The sequence below is a fragment of the Oryctolagus cuniculus genome, chromosome 5 (genome assembly GCF_964237555.1).
Source record: "Oryctolagus cuniculus chromosome 5, mOryCun1.1, whole genome shotgun sequence".
Taxonomy (NCBI): Eukaryota; Metazoa; Chordata; class Mammalia; order Lagomorpha; family Leporidae; genus Oryctolagus; species Oryctolagus cuniculus.
Window position 1 is genome coordinate 168,508,242 of NC_091436.1, and position 14,204 is coordinate 168,522,445.

The 14,204-nt window shown below is 61.9% G+C and overlaps 1 protein-coding gene and 1 long non-coding RNA gene across 9 annotated transcripts in view; one reads left to right on the plus strand and one right to left on the minus strand.

The window, feature by feature from the left end:
- Positions 1 to 6,897: 6,897 nt before the first annotated feature.
- FOXF2 (forkhead box F2) lies at positions 6,898 to 11,614 on the minus strand. The gene is made up of 2 exons (XM_008248492.4): positions 10,414 to 11,614; positions 6,898 to 7,751 (listed from the first exon to the last, which is right to left on the minus strand). Exons 1-2 carry the CDS (start codon positions 11,612 to 11,614, stop codon positions 7,588 to 7,590), a joined length of 1,365 nt encoding a protein of 454 aa, XP_008246714.2. The 3' UTR covers positions 6,898 to 7,587.
- A 407-nt stretch (positions 11,615 to 12,021) lies between these two features.
- LOC103345145 (uncharacterized) overlaps positions 12,022 to 14,204 on the plus strand; it is a 53,314-nt gene continuing 51,131 nt past the window's right edge. For 3 of the 8 annotated variants that reach the window (XR_007915095.2, XR_011389072.1, XR_011389075.1), the window contains exon 1: positions 12,028 to 12,576. This is a non-coding gene — a long non-coding RNA (uncharacterized lncRNA). Of the gene's footprint in view, positions 12,577 to 14,204 lie in introns of all 8 variants that reach the window. The other 5 variants (XR_011389070.1, XR_011389071.1, XR_011389073.1 and 2 more) reach the window with 4 other exon arrangements.

Consider the following 14,204-nt stretch of genomic DNA (forward strand, 5'->3'; position numbering starts at 1 on the left):
GCCCTAGCTCTTCCCCAGTTCACAAAGGGAACATGTGCGCTCCTTGGATTCAGACCTAGCTTCCAGCTGCTCATTGTCAAGGACAGACGAGACACCAGGGTGCTTCAGCGAGTCCCGCAGGGCCGAAGGTCTGGGCTGGCAACCTCGCCGGTCAAGTGTGTTTCCGGCCAGCCAGGAGCTCGGTTTAGACCTGTTATGGGTTGACCAGTGCTCTGCATTCTCCTTCCCCGCCCCTAAAAGACGGAGTACTGGCCTGCAGCGACCTATTTGGAGAGAGCACCTTCGCGGACGTAACCAGGGTGAGATGAGGTCTCGAGGGGAGACGCCGCAGAGAGGGGCGTGGGACACCTCCTTGAGTGCAGACCCCGGAGAACGGGGACGTGGGCCCTGCTGCTGCAGTCACCGGACTGGGGGGCTCTGCTGTTCCTTACAGCAGCGGACACCTTTCCGGAGCCTCAGCCCCGCCAGCCGCACACGGTGGCCACGCCGGCATTTACTGAAGACTCCATGTAGGTCTCCAGTGAGCGCTCCTACTGAACTGGGCGGGGGAGGGGGTTGGGACCACCCACCACGTCAGGCCAGGCACCAGCCGCTTCGTAGCCTCAGCTCCTGAGCGGGGAAGGTTGATGTCAGCCACCTCGTGGCCCAGTTTGGGAAACCAAGGCACAGACAGGAAGTGATGCCGTCAGGCAAGGCTGGGATCGCACTGCACTCTGACTGCTCAGCTTCACGGCGGTGCCTGGGCGGCCAGCTGATGCGGACTCGAGGGGCTGACATGGGAGCGGCCCCCTGAGATGGCCCAGGACACTGTCCAGGAGCCCTCTCCCAGGGAGCCGGCAGAAGCCGGATCTGTCCCTACAGCCTGGAGTGGCTTGTTTGGGCCTCCTTGTTCGGCAGCCGAGCCCTCTCCCAGGGAAGACAGGAGGCTGGAGCATCGTGAGTGTGCGCTGGGGTTGAGATTACATCAGGAGGGAGTACGCCCCTCCTGGCCACACCGGTGTGGGTCCTCCTAGGACCTGGACCTGCTCTCAAGGTGGGCTGGGGGGGGGGGCTCCTGTGTTCACAGGCTGAGCCACACCCCCTCCTGGCCACTACACAGAGCCAAAGGCCCTCTGCACCGACGGTGTGGGAAACAGGCCTGCACCCCGTCGGAGTCTGGGAGACACTGTGCTTCCTGCACCCTGACTCCAGCCTGCGGCCTCTGGCGTGGTCTTAGGAAGATTTTAATTTAAAAGTGTCAGGTTATTTTTTTTCCTGTTTCTGGATTAGAGTGGCAGGTGGGGGAAGTCCTGCTATTGGGAGGAGACCATGGCAGGTGCCGTGGTCCATGTGGAGACTGAGAAAGGTGGCGGGTGTGGCATACCCCCACGATGCTGGGAGCCAGAGCCAGCAGTGCACAGACGGGGTGTGTGTGTGTGCACATCTGTGTGTGTGAGTGTATCTGTGTGTCTGTGTCCCCGTGTCTGTATATGCCCATGTGTGCATGTGTGTGTCGATTGTGTGTCTGCATGTCTGTGTGTGTCTGTCAGTGTTTGTGTCTACACGTGTCTGGGTGCCTATATATGTGCATGTTTGGATGTCTATGTCTCTCTGAGTGTGTGTGTGTATGTGTATGCCTTTGTGTGCACATGTGTGTCTGTGTCTATATGTGTGTCTGTGTGTGCGTGTCTATATGTCTCTATGTCTATGTGCATGTATGTCTGTGTCTATATGTGTGTGTGTCTATATGTCTGTGTGCATGTGTGTGTCCATATGTGTGTGAGTCTGTGTGTCTATATGTCTATGTGTCTGTATGTGTGTGTGCATGTGTGTGTGTCTACATGTGTGTCTGTGTCTATATGTCTACACACGCATGGCTATATGTGTGTGCGTGTGTGTCTATATGTCTATGTGTCTGTGTGTGTGCATGTGTGTTTGTGTCTATATGTCTACACATGCATGGCTATATGTGTGTGCGTGTGTGTCTATATGTCTATGTGTCTGTATGTGTGTGCATGTGTGTCTGTGTCTACATGTCTGTCTGTGTCCACATGTCTACACACGCATGGCTGTATGTGTGCATGTCTGTGTGATACATATCCTCATCAGTACCTGCTGTCCCCCAGGGAGGGCTGGGAAGTGTCAGCAAGGAACCACTCTGGGGCACTGGTGGTGCTCACCCCAGGCACACCCACTCCCCCCGCAGCTGGGGCACAGGGCACCGCTGGCCACAGCCTCTGTGTGCTCTCAAAGCCACCTGCTTGGGCAGCACTCACAAGGCCTGGGAGCCAGCTCTGAGCCCTCCAGGGACCGCGCGCTCCGCAGTGAGCACCTCCTAGCAGACTCTCTGTCCCTGGAGTCCCTTTTCCCACCCCCAGACGTGGCCTGGGAACCTCGCATTCCAACTCAGGGAAGCAATTCCGCTCTAGGAGAAGATCCCGTGCCCGCAGGACGGCGGCCAGGCTGGCAGAGCCCTGGATCCAGGCTGCCCGGTGCCCGGCGAGGAGGGAAAGGGAGGGGCGGCACCCAGCAGCCACAGGAGAGACGGGAAGCAGGTCTTGCCCCTCTCCCCGCACTCCAAGGCGGCCTCGCCCCAAGCACAGGCGGCTTGGGAGGCTGGGAGGTGGTGCCAGGCCATGTGCCCAGCTGCGGCCCAGGCTCCCGGGGCGTGAGACAGGGTGCTCCAGGAGGCCAAGGCCGGCTGCAGGAGGGCATGGAGCCCTTCCAGGGGGCACCAGGGCCCTGCTGCTCCTCCGCGTTCCTCTCTTCCCCCCTGACTGCCCTCAGGCAGGGAGAGCTGGCAGGACACCAGGGATCCATGTCACACGGGACCCCCGGGAAAGGCAGAGCTGTGTGCCTGCCTGCGGGGTCCCCGTGGGTGGACTCGGGCGCTCTGAACTCCAAAAGAACTTCCCGCCCTTTCATTCTTCCGCCCAAGGATCTTGATATCCGTGTGCCAGGGCCCCGCTGGCCCCATGTCTACATGGGCGCTGTTTTTGCTTGCTAAGATAGTGTTTCACAGAGACAGGGTTAGTCAAATGTACTTCCGTCCTGATAAAATATATTAAAATACATTTCCATCCTAAGTAAGCCAGTGCCTGTTTTCAATGCATTGCCACGAGGCACAGTAATTAGGCATCCAGGAAGCTACAGAGAGAGATTTTCCCTGGGGGAGGGAGCCGCTCTCTGCACTCAGGGGCACCCAGCAGCTCATCCCTGGTGCCCAGACAGGCGTCCCCCACCCCTGCGCCTGCGAAGTTCAGCTTTTCGAGGTCAAATGCGAGGCGCAAGGATTCCCGCTGCATTCTCCAGGCTTCAGGCAATTCGGGCACGCACAGCGAGAGAAGCCACTGCCTCCCCCCACTTCAAGCCGGAGCCAAGCAAAACAGGAGCACTCGGGCCCTTGGCCAAGATGTGGGCACTGGAGACCCGGGAGACCGCGGTGGCCCCAGAGGGCAGGCGTCCGGCCCCCAGGGCCGCTGCTCCCTGCGGCCCAGCCCTCTCCTCTCTCCAGTTCTCTCCTGCCTCCTCTCCCCCCTGCCTTTTCCCTCCCTCACTCCCTGTCTCTTTCCCCCACCTGTCCATCCACCTCTTTTTTCTCTCCCTCCTCTCCCCCTCCTTCTTCCTACTCACTTTTTTTTTTTTGGACAGGCAGAGTGGACAGTGAGAGAGAGACAGAGAAAAAGGTCTTCCTTTGGCTGTTGGTTCACCTTCCAATAGCCGCCACAGCCGGCGCGCTGCGGCCGGCGCACCGCGCCTATCTGAAGGCAGGAGCCAGGTGCTTCTCCTGGTCTCCCATGCGGGTGCAGGGCCCAAGCACTTGGGCCATCCTCCACTGCACTCCCTGGCCACAGCAGAGAGCTGGCCTGGAAGAGGGGCAACTGGGACAGAATCCGGTGCCCCGACCGGGACTAGAACCCAGTGTGCCGGCGCCGCAAGGCGGAGGATTAGCCTATTGAGCCGCGGCGCCAGCCTCCTACTCACCTCTTTCTTTCTCCCCTCTCTCTCCGACTTGCTTCCTGTCCCTCTCTGTGTCTCTTCCCTCTCCATCTCCCCCCTCTCTCTCTGAGGGTCTCTGGCCCCTGCCTCCTGGGACCTAGGCTATTGTATGCCCAACATCCTGACCCCTCTCTTTCCTGAAGGTCTGATAACCCCCTGCTGTCCCCAGGCAGGTGGACTTCAGTGAGCCCACCTGACTCCTCTGCAACACTGCAATGAAACAAGAGGTCTGCTGTTTTTGAACAGGAACCGGGAGATCCAACTTCCTGGCCCAGGGTTCTGAACTGGGCGTTGCATTTTTCCAGGGGCCAGTAATCAAGGACAGGGGCATCTGGGTGCACAAACTCTTTCCCCAAACCTTCTCGGACCTGTGCCTAACGAGCGGGCTAGCCTGGACACCCCTCTTCTGAACCTGCAAGGAAACCCCTCACAGCAGCTGCCTATCAGCAGCCTGAGCACCACCTGGGAACTGAACAGGAGTCAGAACTGGGGCTGCAGGCAGCCAGTGTGAGGGCCAGCAGCCCTCCAGGGGTTCCGGTGCACCCCCAAGTCTCAGGACAGCCACTGCCTTGGACTGCAGACCTCGCTGCTCCTACATGCGCAGTGTCAGGCGCACAGTTCTCACCAGCAGTTTTGGGGAAATGCAAGAAACAAACCCAAATCAGAAGATGTGGCTCAAACCTCTGAAGGTCACGACCCCCAGTTCAGATGCGTGAACAGGAACAGAATCCCCACAGATCACAGGGGCACTGACGGAGGACCAGATGAGGCTTTAACAAGACAACTACGCTGGCCAGCACCTGGGAGAAGCTCAGGGCTTCCCGGTTCCTACCTTCTCTAAACAGCTCTAACTAAAAGGACAAGCAGAAAATAATTCTTCCACCAAACAGTCCAGTGGCTTCTTATACGTCACTTTATTCTGCCAACGAGCAGAAACTCTACGCTTCCCACACACAACCGAAACAAAACAGTGGAGGCATTAACGCTCTTTGGGTTAGCTCATGCCTTTTCACCACGAAAGGATTGCTGGGCTTGATTTAGAACGCATTGTACACGTGGGCAACACACAGAGCAAGGACCTGCATGACGTCAACAGCAACAGCACAAAGATGCGTGTGTGTGTGTGCATGCGTGTGCCTGAAGGGGAGACAGGAGAGAAGGAAACCAAACAACGACTTGTTTGTGGGCCAACTCTAGACAGGAAGCACAGAGGATGCCAATGAGGGCTTGGGCACTGATGACACGTGGTCGGGCCTGGCAGTGCTCCTGGATCCAACTCCAGGACGAGATAGGAATCGCAAGGAGAGTCCCGTAGAAAGCAAGCGAAAGTACTCCCTACAGGCAGAAGGCGTCTGTCTGCAAGGCACTCACAGAATGGGTCGTTTGTCAGGTTCTCAGCCATTCTTCCAGAAACTCCGAATCCCCGTGCGCAAGCCCCCCCTGAGCCAGCAGGGGGCGCGCTGGCCCTCCCAATGCGGCCGGTCGGACAGAGGCCGAGTTTTTGTCTTCGAGGCCCTGTCATTCTCTGTATAAACAAGTTAGGTTCAAGTGTTTAGGATATAAATTACGACCATGCCGGCTGCCTCGGAAGGAATGTAAACACAGCACTGTGGTCGGAGCAAACTCTGAAACTGACTTCGTAATTTATAGCAGGCCCCGAGTAGCTCGGTATAAAAGAACAAAAAAAAAAAAAAAAAAAAAAAAAAAAGGGAAGAAGAAGAAAAAAAGAAGCGGCCCTGTTGAACAGCAAATATGATAATAGGGAGACCAAATAAACGTTTAAATCGCTGCTTCGTCTTGGAAACTCTAGGAAGGAAACAAGGATTAGGACGAGGGTTGAGATTTGTGATGGTCTCACTTGGGAGATGTTGCAAACACCCCACGCGGGAGCTGTCTCCTGGGTGGCATCCAGAGCCGAGTGATGGATTGATCGTGAGGAAGACCTTCTAGGGCTGAGAACTGGAGGTGAGGGTTTTTTTATTTTCCCCCATTCAGGAAAGCAAAAACAACAAGGCAGCCCTGAGTGTGGAGCAAAGCTGACAGTGGCTGAGGGACATGTGTGTGCCCGCTCAGACCCACTGGTTTCATGGCACAGAGCAGTGTCCTGCCTCGCCGACCTGTTCTCTCTCTCTCTCTCTCTCTCTCTCTCTCTCTCTCTCATCAGATCTGTCACAGTCAAGAGTAGGGAATGGGAACCTAGCAAGAGAGGAAGAAGGGGGCATCCCCCCCAGAACCGGCCAGATCTGCTGGAGAAAAAGGAGAGAACAGGGGAGGGGTGCAGGAGGCCTGGGGAGGGGTAGGCGGGCCTCACCGCAGCCACAGAGCACCTGATGGGGAACCCCCAGCTGCTGCTCCTCTCCCAGAAATCGGGGCAGCCCTGAAGCTTGCGGAGTGCCCAGGGCCTGGTGCTTAGTGCCTTTCTCTCTTGGAAGGGTCGAGGGCCGGGACCCAGCTGCCTCCTACAGCGGGGACGGGGACGCAGGGCCTGCTCCCTGGTGGCTTTCTGCCCCTATGTTTGTCACCCCCCCCCCCGGGGTGAGCGAGGAGACAGACAAGGGCCCAGCTGTCTTTGGGCTGTGGAACAAAAGCCAAAGAGGGCACCAAGTTTCCTTAAGTGCGACCCTCGCTGCTCTTTCTTGCCAGGGTTTCTTCTACAGTCCCTTTTACCTTCTGGTTTTTGTTTGACCAGAAAAAGCAAGGGTGGCGCACAGCAAGAAAGCAGAGGCACCGCTCTTGCTCTTTCTCCTTTCTCGCCCAGGGAAGGCCACCGTCCGACCTGGCCTGTGTTTTTCAAGGCACAGGCCCCACACCAAGTGAACTACACAGCCGGTGGGGGAGGGAGGACAGTGTAGAATTGCACCGGGGGCTGGGGGAGGAGCACGGGTGCCTGCGGGAGGAACCGGGTCCCTAACACAACTATTTGTTATATACATTTTATTGAAAAAAATTTTACATCAAAATTATATTTTTGGCAAACTGTAAAAGTATACATACGTGTAAATATATCCTCCTTTGAAAATACAAGCGAAGTGAGAGTATAGACGAAGATCATAAAAATATCTCTAAAACAGGGTGTAAAAACAGCCTTGTAAAAACGTCATCTTGTCGCGAGACCGAAACCACTTCTCCAGCTCCACGCGTGGCTGCCGAGCGAGCTCCCGATCGCTGTCTTTGGCACCTGTCTCCTAACGTAGTAGTGTCTAGGTGAAACCGAGCTCCCCGGCTCAGCTGGCCAGCAACATGCGGATTTTTCTCCAACTCCTGTGCTTAGCACGGCCTTTTTGAAAAGCACACAAGTTTCCAGAGACAAAGAGAAACACACGCACACGCACACCTTGTCTCCTGGCCCCAGCGTGCAACGTTTCCGTGTGACACAGCTCCTAAGTCCCCCTGCTCTCTCCTCAGGGAGCCTGCGGTGTCACCTGGCCAAGCCTGGACCCCTTGCAAGAGTAAGGCGAGTGTCAGCGGCCCAGGCTCTCCTGGGCACTCTGGCTGCGGCTGCGGGCTACTTACTGCAAGGGCGAGTCCTCGCCGATCCGTCCGCCCCTGGCTGCAGAGGAGAGAGGAGAGGAGGGGTGGGGTGGGGGCCACCACACGGCCCCCGGTTGTTCACATGACGCAGGGCTTGATGTCCTGGCACACGCTCTGGTGGTGGTGGTGATAGTATGACCCGCTGGCCGAGGGGTGGAAGGAAGAAATGCCGTTGAAATTGAGGACGAAGTCCTTTCTGTCGCACACGGGAGTTGAGTGAGGCTGGTAGCGAGGCAGTCCCACTGAAAGAGGAAAGGAAAAGAACCTGTCGCCAGCCGAGCCCTGGGCACCACATTCTGCCCCTCAGTTCCCCGAGGCGGCGGGCTTCGGCGACTCTCCGTGCACTGCTGGCAAAGACAAGCCCAGCTCTGGGAGTCTCCGTTCCCCTCCGGGATGCTGGTTTGGTGCACACAGGGCTGCAGAGCCAGCTGCCCCCTAGACAGAGGGCCACCACTGTCAGCCGAGGGTGAGCCCCGGGGTGCAGGGGCCACCAAGTGCCCCAGAGCCCCACTCGCTTGGCCGTGCGCCGTTCCCCAGCAGTTCAGGGCGAGGGGCAGCGGAGCAATATTCTTTGTGACAAAGAAGTACCGCACACAGTCGCAGCGCGGGGCGACGGGGCGGGGGAGGCTGACGAAGCTCTCTCTTCCCCTCCACAGATCCCCCCAGGGAAGCCAGGACAGCAAGGAGGAGAGACGCGCCCTCCAGTCGCGGGAGACTCGCAGCATCGGGCGTCCCGAGGGAGCCGCGGGCTGGCAGGGGACGGAGAAGGCCCAGTACCCGCTCCCTCCGGACGGGTCCTGGGCTCAGGCGCCGACCTGCCGCCCAGTTTTGCTTTTGCTTTCACTGCGCCTCGCGGCGCCTGGGCGCACTTCGCCTGGCGGTGGGGGTGCCCGGGCATCTCTTGGACCAAGGCCTGGTGAGGCCTGTTCGCCTGGGTCTTTGTTCTGGTCACCCAGACAGGGTGGGGACCACACACCGCACATTCGTGCCGGGCTGGATGAAGCCTTTCAGCGCAGGAAAACTGTACCAGCGAGGGGCTCAGGCCCGGCCGGGTCCCTGGCGCTCACGGAGCTGCCGGGCTGCGCAGTGGCGGGGGACTCGGCCTACGTGAGTCTAAGAAAGCCGCCGCCGGCTCATGCGCCCCGCTGTGTGCGTGGCGCTGCGCACAGGGTGCGTTCACTCTCCGGGTTAAGGCGCTTGGCGGTGCCAGCTCCCAGACCACCACAAGCCCGCGGGACCCGGGGCGGGGGGAGCGCCCATGCCTCGCGACCCGGGCAGCCGCCGGCACTTTGATGTGCTGGGCGAGACGGTAAAAGCCAGAGCGGCTCCTTGCAGGGCTGACCCGGCGGAATGAAGGGCGCGCCGCCACCCCCAGCCCTGGCGAGGCCCGCGGCCCGCGGCCTCCCTGCGCCCAAGGCTGCCCGGGGTCACGGGTTTCGGGGGATGGCGGGCGCGGCCCGCCTGGGTGTGTGCGCGCGTGTGCCGAGCTGTGTCCAGGGACATGGGGATGTCCTCGGCCCTGCCCGATCGCCCCGCGCCGTCCAGTGGCGGGGGCCACGCCTGACCAAGCGAAGGGCCCCGGGCGCTCCCGGTAGGCTCCCTCAGAAGCCCCTGCCTCCAGGCGGCCGGGGAGACCCCAGGTCCAGCCTGGGAGGGCGGGGTGGGAGGAAGGGGCAGCGCGTCCGGGTCGAGAGTCAGGCCTCCTGTGTGCTCCCGCGCGGGCAGTGCGGGTCCCAGCCTCTCAGGACAACGGGTCGTGTCGCCCAGGGTGAGGCACCGCACGAGGGTGGCCCCGTAGGCCGGGCGGGAGTCTCTTGCCCGCCTGCTGTGTTAACTTCTGGCTGGAAAAGTGTTTCGCCGCGGCTTTGTAGCCTCGGACTCCGGGTTCAAGTTGAATGGGGCCGGGAACAGAGCCGGCGGCCGGGCGGGCCTGCGAGGGGCCGCGGGCGCTGGGGGGGGGGGGCGATGTGTGATTGACAGCCAGTCCGAGGGGATTAAAAAAAAAAAAGAGGGGAGGTCGTCTGTATTGGTTACGTGTTGAAATTCCCATAAAAGTGAACAAGACTCTGTTCTCAGTGGGTTAAGTCAGGCTAAAATCCTCTCCCGTGTGGTCCTACCCAGACTTTGTTTAGGTAACCTCTGAGACCCGCATTTAAAAGGCCTATTTGGGAAATTTCTCCGGGCCGGGAGGCCGACATCTTTTGCCCATTTCTGGGCTTCCTCTGTGCCCCGATGCTGCTGTGGCAGGCACACCGAGGAGTCAGAATGGGTACGGGAGGCGCTGCCCATGGGCGCTGAGCGTCTGCTGCCCCCGTGGGCCTCGCTATCACCGCCCCGCTGGTCCTAGGGATGCCAGGGGGGCCTGCAAGGATGGACCTTCACTGCTTCCCGGATAAACCCGCCAAACATCCAAGTCCCCGACCAGCGCGATGTGAAGCAGCCTCGCCGGTGGCCGCCGGGGCGCAGGCACAGCGCTCAGGGGAGGCGCAGCAGGGCCCGAGGGGCGGGGGCTGGCAGCCAGCTGGGCACCCCTGTCCACTGGCCGCGCCCTCCAGAGAAAGACCCTGGGCCTCCCCCCACGCCACCCCCGAGCTCCTCTCGGCCCACCGCGTGGGCACCGCGAGGGACTCCCCAGTCCACATCCCAGACGCCAGCACCGCCCGGTGTTTCACCCTTAGACAGCAGTACCACAAAGGCAACTTTTCAAAAAAAAAGCCGAGGGGGAACCAGACACAGCTCCCTGATCGAGGTGGCGCCAAGACACGCCTTCCCTCAAAGCCAAGTCAGGCCCTCACCCCCGACGCCCGCGGGCGACTCTGCGCTCCCGGGCAGGCCCGCCCCGCCGGCACCCGCTGCCCTCCACCCCGGGGCCCGTCGGGCAGAGACAGGGGCACGCAGCGTTACCTGACAGGTCCTCGCGCGCGTTCTGGTGCAGGTAGCTCTGCTCCAGCGAGTAGGACGACATACTGGCGTGCAGGCCCGCGGCGCCCGCGGGGTTGCCGCTGGGCGTCAGGGCGGGCGGCTGCTTGAGGTAAGGCGAGGCGCCGGGCGAGCTCCAGTGCGCCGCGGGGCTCGTGTAGGGCGAGTGGCACTCGATGGCGCTCGCCATGGCCGGGGACGAGGGCACGGGGCTGCTGCTGCTGTCCGGCCCGTAGTCTCCGCCGCCGCCGCTGCCCCCGCCGCCGCCGACGCCCCCGGCCGCGCCGACGGCCCCAGGACCCGCGGGCACGGGGCAGCTGGCCATGTAGGTGGAACCCGGGTTGGGCGACATGTGCGGGACGTGGTGGTGGTGGTGGTGGTGCGGGTGCGCGTGGCCCGGGGCGCCCGCGCCGGCGTCGTAGCCCGTGGCCATCATGTCGAGGCCGCCGTAGCCGCCCTGGCCGTGGCAGCCGAGCGGCGCCGACGGGGGCGCCTGGAAGTCGAAGCCCTGGGGCAGCAGCGAGGCCCCGAAGCCCAGGCCGCTGACCACACGGTGGTACATGGGCTTGAGCGCCTGGCACTTCCGCCTGAAGCCGCGCGGCCGGCGGCGGAACGAGCCCTCCTCGAACATGAACTCGCTGGCCGGGTCGATGGTCCAGTAGTGGCCCTTGCCGGGCCGCCCGAGGCCCTTGGGCAGCTTGATGAAGCACTCGTTGAGCGAGAGGTTGTGGCGCACCGAGTTCTTCCAGCCCTGGTAGGCTCCGCGGAAGAAGGGGAAGCGCGCCTGCAGGAACTGGTAGATCTCGCTGAGCGTCAGGCGCTTGCTGGGCGAGCTCTGGATGGCCATGACGATGAGCGCGATGTACGAGTAGGGCGGCTTCTCCGGCCGCCGCAGCCCCGAGCTCGCCTTCTTGGGGCCCCCGCTGCCCGCGCCCGCGCCGCCGCCGCCGCTCGAGCTCTTGCAGGCGGCCGAGGAGGCGCCGGCCGAGTTGGAGGAGGAGGAGGACGACGACGACGACGAGGACGAGGACGACGACGAGGAGGTGGCGGCGGTCTCCAGGGCGGCGGCGGCCGGCGCGCTCATCAAGGCGGCCTGCAGCGCGCCGGGGGCCGGGCTGCACGCGCGGCGGAGCGGGGCCGGCGGCGGGCGCGGCGGGGGTGGCGGCGGCCCGCCCTCGGTGGTCATCTGGGACCCGGGAGCGAGGCCGAGCCGCGGGGGCGGGCCCCGGGCCGCGAGCGGAGGCGCCGGAGCGGGGTCGGCCCAGAAGCCCGGCGAGCGCCCTAGCCCGCCGCCCGGGCTGCAGCCGTGGCCGCTCCGGGCCAGCGCTTCGGCGGCGTCCGCCCCGCTCAGCTCCTCTGGGGCTTCTGGCCGCGGCGGCGGCGGGCCGGAGGCAACGCCCGGCACATCCCTCCCCGGGGCCGCGCGGGCCCCTGCCTTGCGCAACGGCCGCCCAGGCCGCGCAGCCCCAGCGGCCGGGAGCCGGGCGGCTGCGCCCGCGAGCTGGGACCGCGGCCGGGACCCGGGGGACGCGCCCGACGTCTCCTGCAGGAGCGCGGCTCGCTCTGTCTCTGGGACTTCCTCCCTCCCGCGCCCTCCCCCGGCCGCCCGCGCTCCCTCCCTCCACCCCCAGCCCGCCCTGCCCCCTCCTCCGCCGCGGCGCTCGCCCGCGCCCCTCCCAGCCTGGCGGCCGGCTCCCTCTCTTATCTCGGCGCTCGCTCTCCGGGGTCCCCGTGCTCCTTCACTTCCTCCCTCGGCCTCCTTTCCCTTTCCCCCGTGCGCCGGTTTGCAGACGAAGCCATCGCGCACCGACTCACATTTTGCGGAGTTCCACCCCCCGCCCCCTCCCGTCCCCTCCCCTCCCCTCCCCCAACCCCAGCCAAACTCGACCACCTAAGACTTCACCAAATCTTCTTTCGCCCCCGCTTCCCGCCCCCCGCGGAGCGGACCCACCCCCCTGCTCCCCTCCCCCTTCCCCGGCGCCCTCCTCCCCTCCCCCCTTCCTCCTGCCGGCGCGGCCCCGGCCGAGCGGTCTCTCCTCAGCCCGGAGACTCCTTAGCCGCCTTTCCAGGGCCGCACTGACACCATCTGTCAGCTGCGTTTAGACACTGCGGCCCTCTGCCACACGCCGGGGTGCCAGACGCCCAAAGGTAACGTGCCGACCCTCCCTCCCTGCCTCTCCTCTCTCTCTCTCTCTCTCTCTCTCTCTCTGGCCTGCGCGCTCCGCGACGGTTGCTAGCGCTGGGGCGCCCCAAGGCTGCGTGCGCCCCCGGGCGACCGTGGACCTTTGCGGAACTTGGAGCCCAGGCCGCGTTTGACAGGCCTCGTGTTTGCGTTTGCTTGCACTTCATTGGGGGGGGGGGGGGAATGCAAAAAAAAAAAAAAGGCTGACCTGAGATAAGAGAGAGAACCTTATTTCTACTCCATCCTGAAGGGCTTCTGGGGCTGTCTTGAGGTTTACGTGCTTGGTGTCAACGTGGCCGACCCAAAAAAGAAAAAGGAAAAGTGCTGTCTCTAAGCCAGCTCTGGCCCTGATCCGCCGCCCTGGTTGTGGCCAGTTCCTGGCTCAGTAAGAGAGATGTGCCCCGGGAGAAATCATTTGCAATGAGAGTCGACAGTTGGTTATTGGATTACACGTGCAGGGAAGTGTGGTCTGACCAGGGACGGGGCTGGGAGCCTCCGGCCGCACCAGGGTGGATGGGGAGGCCAGAGGGAAGGCCCTGGAGACCAGCTGGCCAAATAGGAGGCCGAGCTGCAGGCACCTCTGTGTCTACCCAGAGAGGACCCAGGTGCAAGGGTGGGTGTGGGGGGCGTGCTGGGGGGCCCGGGGGTGGGCGAGATGCGGGGACTGTGCAGGAGTCTGCAAGGGCAGGCAAAGAGCTTCCACCGACAGAATGCAGGCAGGTCCCTGTGGGGCTGGCTGGAGCCCTGGGGGGATCCCCGAGTGCACAGGGGTTGAGTGTGCCGGTGGGTCTGGGGGAGGCGTGTGGGGGGTGCAGGGCTGGGGCTGGCCCCAGACAGTGACCTGAAGTTGAGTGGAAGCAGGCTTTTTCCATCAGACCCTGCCTGGATACCACCCACAGAGCCCGAGTGTCAGTTTACTGCCCTGAGCCCGGCTCCTTTTCCCTAAGCTCCACAGTAATTAGACAAAGAAAACCTAAATTAGCTGAACAGGCGTCGACAGCTTCCTCCAGAGCACCGCTGGTACCTACATGGGAATGTGTCCGAAAATGGCTTGATTGTAGCCCAGAGTCAGCTAAGAAAACACAGCCAACCCGAACTGAGTTTACCACTCATTTCCAAGAGAAAAGAGAAACAAGTCGCTCTTTTCCGGAAGGGATGTTTGGATTGGGTTGGGGCAGGGGCTCGCCGTGGTTCCCACTTTCTTTCTGACAGGAGAACGTTTTGAGGGGAGCAGGTCAGTCCCCTTTTATTTCCTAATGGGTTCATCCCCGCCTCCGCTTCGCTTCGTTTGTAATTTTATGTAGGATAACTTAGATAAATGACTAAGTGTAGAGGTAAGCCCAGTGTGTTCACTGACCGCTCTAAGTGTCTGAAAAAAGAAATTAAGTAACTAAAATAGAAACCAGAGTGGCAAGGACATAGTATCGAAAAGGGGCCCCAGTGAGTGAGAGAGAGAGAGAGAGAGAGAGAGAGAGTGTTGGGGTGGCTGGAGCACCAGCTTAGCACAACAATGTCTCATTTGTAGGTGAGGGTGGTGGGCAGTGGCCTCTGGCTCCTTGTGCCAGTCACCGTCATTGTCACTTAGCCAGGGACT